This window comes from Scylla paramamosain, chromosome 11 (genome assembly GCF_035594125.1).
Source record: "Scylla paramamosain isolate STU-SP2022 chromosome 11, ASM3559412v1, whole genome shotgun sequence".
NCBI classification, from domain to species: Eukaryota; Metazoa; Arthropoda; class Malacostraca; order Decapoda; family Portunidae; genus Scylla; species Scylla paramamosain.
Genome location: NC_087161.1, coordinates 21,916,023 through 21,923,522, shown reverse-complemented (window position 1 = coordinate 21,923,522; position 7,500 = coordinate 21,916,023). Strand labels below are relative to the sequence as shown.

Sequence of the window (7,500 nt, the reverse complement as noted above, 5' to 3'; positions counted from 1 at the left end):
CCTCTCCTCCCACATAACCACGTCTCCTCAGCTCCCCTCAACTGTGACGGGTTGACAAGGCGCAGGGAGGGAGGGAGAGAAGAAGAGGGACTGGAGGAAAACGGAGATGAAGGACTGGGAGGGAGAGGGAGGGTGGAGAAAGGTGGTCAAAGGATGTATATGACTTGAATATTATTAAATCTGAAGCTCATCTCTCTCTCTCTCTCTCTCTCTCTCTCTCTCTCTCTCTCTCTCTCTCTCTCTCTCTCTCTCTCTCTCTCTCTCTCTCTCTCTCTCTCTCTCTCTCTCTCTCTCTCTCTCTCTCTCTTACTGTCTTATTTATATTGTGTCATAAATAATCGAGGTCCTATTTATCTCTTTGATGAAGTACTATGTAATTTTTACGCGCATACAAAACAACACACACACACACACACACACACACACACACACACACACACACACACACACACACACACACACACACACACACACACACACACACACACACACACACACACACACTTCCATTAACCAAGAACTCACTCTCCAAACCTTAATTTTTCCCACATCCCTTCGGCCCTTCACGGATCAGACAGATTTTAGCAAACCTCACGAGATTGAATCAACTTTTTTTTTACCCTCCTTCTCCCTTATTTTTTTATCTGCACACCCTTGATCTGGCGGTTACCTCCCTTACCCGAAGAAGAGGGCGGGATGAAGGCATGCTTAGGGATGAGGGATGGTAGGGGCGTGATAAAGATCGGGTGCAAATCAGTACTAGAGAAGGAGGAGGAAGAGGAAGAGAAGGAGAGGAACACCTGACTTCCTCGTGGCTTTCGCCCAGGTGACAACGTCCGCTGATGAGGATAAATCGTCAGGACGTGGCAGGTCGCTAGCCACGCCCATAGCAGGCAGGTGCAGGCGTAGACATGGGCGTGAGGTGGGTGTGAAAGGGCCTGTTGGTGGTGGTGGTGGTTGTGTAAGAGGTGATGTGTTAAGTGTGATGGTGATGGATGTTGTGGTTACTGCTCGTGTTGTTTCAGTGTGATTTTTCCTGCTTATTGTTGGTATTATTAGCAGAATTGTTGTTATTTAAGCGTAATTGTCATTGTTGAAATCGTATATTTTTTGTCACTTCGATTTTTCTTGATTTCCTGTTGTTGTTATTGTTTCTCTTACTACTACTACTACTACTACTACTACTACTACTACTACTACTACTACTACTACTACTACTACTACCACCACCACCACCACTGATATAACCATCCCCACCACAACTTGACCACTACCATAACTACCTCCACCACCACAACAACCACCACCACCACCACCACAACAACAACCACCACCACAACCACCACCACCACCATCATTTCCACAGCTCATCTCTTCAGTGAACGCATGCACCCTTTTTGTACCTCTCCTTCATTCCCTCTCGCTCTTCCCTGCCTCCTTCCCCCATTCTCTTTCCCTCATCTATTAGTCAGAGGGGTTAACCAAGGCAGGTATCTGATAACACACCTGTCAAAGCTCGATCATTAACAGCCCGGCAATGGATGATCTCAGGGTGTCAGACGTCTCGAAAAGTGAATCACCCGCTCGAGTCATCCGCTTCGAGGCTTCGCGAAACGCTTTGGGTACAGATTCCTTGGTTTGATTTGCATGCTTCGAATGTTTTACCGCGACAGATCGAAGAGGATGGGAGCGGGTTTGTCTAGTTCCCGCTCTCACCTTCTTGAAATACTAATTGGATAAGATTTTTCGTATAAGGCAGGCAGAGGACGAGAGAGAGAGAGAGAGAGAGAGAGAGAGAGAGAGAGAGAGAGAGAGAGAGAGAGAGAGAGAGAGAGAGAGAGAGAGCCAGGGTAAGGGACGAGAAAAACAAAAGAAAGGAAATAAAAGACTGTAAAACAAGAAGATATATAGTTTCATAAATAATTACAGAGAGAGAGAGAGAGAGAGAGAGAGAGAGAGAGAGAGAGAGAGAGAGAGAGAGAGAGAGAGAAATATTTTGTTTATACGGTGCGATAAGGCGATAGAAAAATGGACCAAAAGAATAACGTGTGTTCCTTGCATTTACAAACACGCTGAATGCAAGATCGCCGCTTTAGGTGTCCGGCGTAAATTGCACCGCCGAATGTATTTAGATGATAACAGTATTTACGAAGAGAACTTTTACTTCAATAGGTAGAAAAGTAGTAATAGTAGTAGTAGTAGTAGTAGTGATGGTGGTGGTGGTGGTGGTACGTAGAGAGAGAGAGAGAGAGAGAGAGAGAGAGAGAGAGAGAGAGAGAGAGAGAGAGAGAGAGAGAGAGAGAGAGAGAGAGAGAAACGAACTGACTGGCTGATGAAACTATTACATCACAACAACTAAATAAATAAAAGGCACTCAAGTTACAAAACAAAAAAAAAGGAAAAAAAGAAGTAAAAGCAATAAAACAAAAAGAAGAAGCAACTCGTCTAAACAAACATAAAGCCACTTGAAAGCTATAAACTTAATTACCTAAATACCTCAGTGCTGTGTCTGTCTGTGCGTTTAATTTGTGCGTCCCGATGATGCATTTCTACCGCCAAGAGAGAGAGAGAGAGAGAGAGAGAGAGAGAGAGAGAGAGAGAGAGAGAGAGAGAGAGAGAATCGAATACTGCTTCCCTCCCTGTGAACCCTATTTTTTACTCCCAGATCCTCTCAAGAAGGCATTTAGCTTGATCATTCCTGGCGTCCATCGCAAACTAAACAGGATGTGTCGCTATTATCATTTATCTATCCCTCCCCCCTCTCTCTCTCTCTCTCTCTCTCTCTCTCTCTCTCTCTCTCTCTCTCTCTCTCTCTCTCTCTCTCTCTCTCTCTCTCTCTCTCTCTCTCTCATCCGTGCGGAGAATGATGGTGGTGGTGAGACAGATGCTATTAGTGGTGGTGCCTGTGGTGGTGATGAAGATGACTGGTTGGATTGGCTTGTTTAGTTAGCAGTTGTGGTGGTGGTGGTGGTGGTTGTGAATTGTGTTTACTAGCTTAGGTGGTTAATTTGTAATACTAATTGTGGTTGATGGTTGGATGGTGGTCGAGTGGTGGCGGTGGTGGTGATGGTGGTTTGGAGTCATTTGTGGTTGTTAATGGTGGTGATAATGGTAGTTTCCTGGAGGGAGAGGAGAGTGGAAGGATGCAATGAACGAGGAGAGCATACAAGCTGGCGAAGGTCGAGGGCAGGAAAAAAGGAAGACATAAACAACAGCGGAAGAAAAGAAACTTAAAAACGTACGATTTTAAGTGTTATTTGTGTGTCATGTAATTGCTGCAACACTGTTAAGTGCTTCTGCTGCTGCTACTACTGCTGCCAATACTACTACTACTACTACTACTGCTACCACCACCACCACTACTACTGCTACTGCTATCATTACCACTACTGCTACCACTACTACTACTGCTACCACTACTGCTACTGCTACCACTTCTACTACTACTACTACTACTACTACTACTACTACTACTGTTACTGTTACCACCACCACCACCACTACTACTACTACTACTACCACTACTACTAACACTACTACATATTTTGGTACCTTAATGATGAAAATAACGATAATTTTAACTCTTTCACTGCGACATGGCACAATTCACAGCACTAAGGACAACGTACAGAATCTTTTAGAATATCCACAAGGAAGAAGAGGGATGAAAAGAGTAGATTATCTAATGTCTAACCATTATTATGCTCAGAGGTGGCTGTAGATAAAATAATAAATGCCTTAGAGTAGTTTGTGATTAAGGAAACATATCACATAGCAGTGAAAGGGTTAATAATGATGCTGCTGAAGAAGGTAATAATAAAAAAATAATAAGATAAAGAATCTCTCTCTCTCTCTCTCTCTCTCTCTCTCTCTCTCTCTCTCTCTCTCTCTCTCTCTCTCTCTCTCTCTCTCTCTCTCTCTCTCTCTCTCTCCCTTCCTCACACTCCTCTACAAAAAAAAAAAAAAAGCACCAGGCATTTACCTCTTGACAGCACGAGGCATTCCTTTTGTCCACGTCTGCGCAAAAATGCATAATGGCCAAAGACTTGGGTTCTGGGTTCGGGCGGGGCCACCTAATGCCTGGGAGTGTGTGGCGTGCTTCCCTCCGATGACTGGCTGGCTGGCTGCACGCTCCTCTCCCTCCCCTCCTTCTTCCTCTCCCCAGCCGCCAAGGTGTTCGCAGATGACGGCCAGCGAGCGAGCGAGATCCACGTGTCTTTATTTGGCCAATTCCTGTCCGATCTAATTGTACCGGGCGCTTGTTCCTCATTTTATCGTCTCCTTTTTTTTTTTTTTTTTTTTTTTTACTGCAACGTTCCCTGTGCCCTGTGTGTGTGTGTGTGTGTGTGTGTGTGTGTGTGTGTGTGTGTGTGTGTGTGTGTGTGTGTGTGTGCTTTAGATCGTTTTGCTTTCTTCTTCTTGTATGTTTTGCATTACTCTCTCTCTCTCTCTCTCTCTCTCTCTCTCTCTCTCTCTCTCTCTCTCTCTCTCTCTCTCTCTCTCTCTCTCTCTCTCTCTCTCTCTCTCTCTCTCTCTCTCTCTCTCTCTCTCTCTCTCTCTCCTCCCTGTGTGTGTGTGTGTGTGTGTGTGTGTGATTAACCTGTACATATATTTGGTTACCAGGTGAAATTTATTCTCGTCTGGAATTCCCATTATGAATAATAATGATCATCGGACACTTTCTCTTCCTCTCCCGCCCTCTCCCCTCACCCTCTCCCCTCTCCCCGTCTCTCCCTCCCACCCCTCCTCAATCATTCCAAATGTTTTGCGTAACTCACACCTCCATACTTCCATTTCTCAGTTATCCTCTTCTTTTACTATTCATATTCACTATTTTTCATGTCTTCATATCCCACCTCCGTTTAAATTATCATCTATACTTGTGTGTACTTGTATTCAGTTTCTCTTATTTTTGTTACTCTTCATCTCATTTTCTTCTTCCTGCTTTTCTTAACCCCATGTATCCAATACCTCATGTTCAGTTCCGCCTTTCTTTCTCCCTCTCTATCTCTAACCTTACCCTAGTACTTCTTCGCGTCTGTGTACTCAATACCTCATGTTATAAACCATCTTCCTTTCTCATTTTCTATCTCTAACCTCACACCATTTCTATTTCTTCACGTCCAGGTGTGTGGTGGACAGACAGGTGTGTTTGGGTGTACCTGCGCCTCCTTCTTGCCGCAGTAGGACGTCGCCCTAATGAAGACATCGCCGCCAGGAGCCTCGAGGTACGTATGTCCTGCTGTGCTTGTTTACTCCCCTGTCCCTCCTCAGCTCGTGTATGGAACGTTCGTGGTAGCTTGGGAGGATGTGAGGTGCTGGTGTGTCAATTGCTCTTATTTTCGTCAATTGTAGTAGTGATGGTGGCTGTTGGTTTATTTATTTATTCATTTATTTAATTTTATTTTATATGTTTATCTATCTCTTTTTTTTTTTCATTGCGTTTCATTGTAAGATGCATGAATGTGATGTTTTTTTTTATTTGCTTGGTTGGATTTTTTTTTTTTTTGGTGTTACGGTTTGATTTTATTTTGATTTATTGTCTCTTGTGGTACTCGAATCCCATTTTTTTTTTTTGGCCATCTTTTTCTTAACTTTTCCAATAATGCCTTTCTTTTTTTATACATTGATGTCACATTCATTGTTATTTTCCACCGCTTTCATTACCATATCCTTCCTTTTCCTTGATTTCCATCATACCTCTCTCTTTCCCTCCGTTTCAACCATCTTTCTTTTTTTCTCCATTTCCTTTTTCCTGTCTAACTTTTCCACGTTTCCTCTCCACTTTACTTTCACTTATTCTCTCTCTCTCTCTCTCTCTCTCTCTCTCTCTCTCTCTCTCTCTCTCTCTCTCTCTCTCTCTCTCTCTCTCTCTCTCTCTCTCTCTCTCTCTCTCTCTCTCTCTTCCACACCACTCTTCCACACTTTCCTGCATTTTCTCCATTTCCTTTCACGCTCTCCTTCTTGTAACCTTTCTACTCGCAATATACCTTTTCTCCCTTTGGTCTCTGTCCCTCCTCTTCGTCCCTCGCTCTCTCTACCTTCCATTTTCACCGTCAAGCGGTTCCCAAGAACGACCCCACAAGTTCGCTGCTAAGGTGCCCCGTGCCGCGTTCACTTGCCCAATCCGATTATGTTTGAGAAGAAATCACACGTTTGCTGCTTGGTGTTTATTGGGTCCGCGTCCAGCTGAAAGGAATGGAAGGGTAGACGAAGACGAAGAAGTAACGATAGAAAAAGGGAGAGAGAAGAATAAGAGAGAAGGGAGGCATATCGTGAGAACTGATGGAAAAGAGAAATACGAAAAGAAACGCGGAAAAGGAAGATGAAGAAAGAAAGAGGATGAAATAACGTGAGGACTGAAAGGAGAGAAAGAGAAGAGGAGAGAAAGGTAAGAAATGATGTGAAGGAACGATTAAATAAAGGAGAATAAGAGTTTTGTAAAGAAGAGAAATAAAAGGAGAAGAAAAGTCCATCAACCCGAGCAAATAAAGAAGCTACAAGGATCGATGAAGCTTTTGTTAGACATCTGGCTTCAGGGGAATGAGAGAGAGAGAGAGAGAGAGAGAGAGAGAGAGAGAGAGAGAGAGAGAGAGAGAGAGAGAGAGAGAGAGAGAGAGAGAGAGATTTTCCTACCTGATTTTTGTAGTTGTTGTTGTTGTTCCTTTTTACTTTAATAATCTTGAATTTTTATATCCTTTATTTGATTTTTACAACTTATATTTCATGTTCTTTTCTTTATTCTATTAAAACTCTAGTAATGGCACTTTTTAATCTCATTCTCCTTGGTAATCAGATTTATGTCATGCTTTTTTCTGTGTACTCTTTTAGGTAATCAGATTGGAGTAATGATATTCTTTTTTAGTCTGTCCGTGTGGAGGGATTCCCTTAGGTTATTGGACGCGGAGTATTCGTCTTCCTTATTGGCATTCTAAAGATGACAGGCTTATGGGCTATTCTGTATATTATATAGTGGGGAACTTTTACTTTATTGAAACGCTGTCAATAACTTCCTGGATTTTTACATATTCATTTTTTTCTTTTCCTTCTTTTATATTTTTCACGTCTTCTTTCTTTTGTTCTTCTTTCCTTTATCTTTTTTCTTTTTTCCTTTTCTTACTGTCCTTCTTTCATTCTTTCTTCTTTTAATTCTTTCATTTTCTTCTTTTTCTTCTTCTTCTTCTTCTTCTTCCATATTGTTGTTGATATTGCTGGCGTCGTCGTCGTCGTTGTTGTTGTTGTTGTTGTTGTTGTTGTTGTTGTTGTTGTTGTTGTCTTGTTGTTGTTCTTCTTTCCTCTCCCACCACTACCACCACCACCACGTCCTCCTCCTCCTCCTCCTCCTCCTCCTCCTCCTCCTCCTCCGCCACCACCATCACCATCACCTCCTCCATTACCACCACCACCACCACCAGCACTATTTCATCCTTTACATTTAACCCTCTCAAGTGCATAAGCTTCTATAAATAAGCCCGCGTATTGTCAGAGCGATTATAAATT

General features: G+C 42.9%; 1 protein-coding gene across 7 annotated transcripts in view; it reads left to right on the top strand.

The window, feature by feature from the left end:
- Positions 1–5,124: 5,124 nt before the first annotated feature.
- Positions 5,125–7,500, top strand: part of LOC135105079 (uncharacterized) — a 190,212-nt gene continuing 187,836 nt past the window's right edge. For 5 of the 7 annotated variants that reach the window (XR_010270690.1, XM_064013028.1, XM_064013025.1 and 2 more), the window contains exon 1: positions 5,125–5,228. Coding sequence is in view for 4 of the 7 variants with exons in the window: in XM_064013028.1 (XP_063869098.1) it covers positions 5,200–5,228 (29 nt within the window). In the remaining 3 variants the exon portion in view is untranslated. The remainder of the gene's footprint in view (positions 5,229–7,500) is intronic. The other 2 variants (XR_010270693.1, XR_010270692.1) reach the window with 1 other exon arrangement.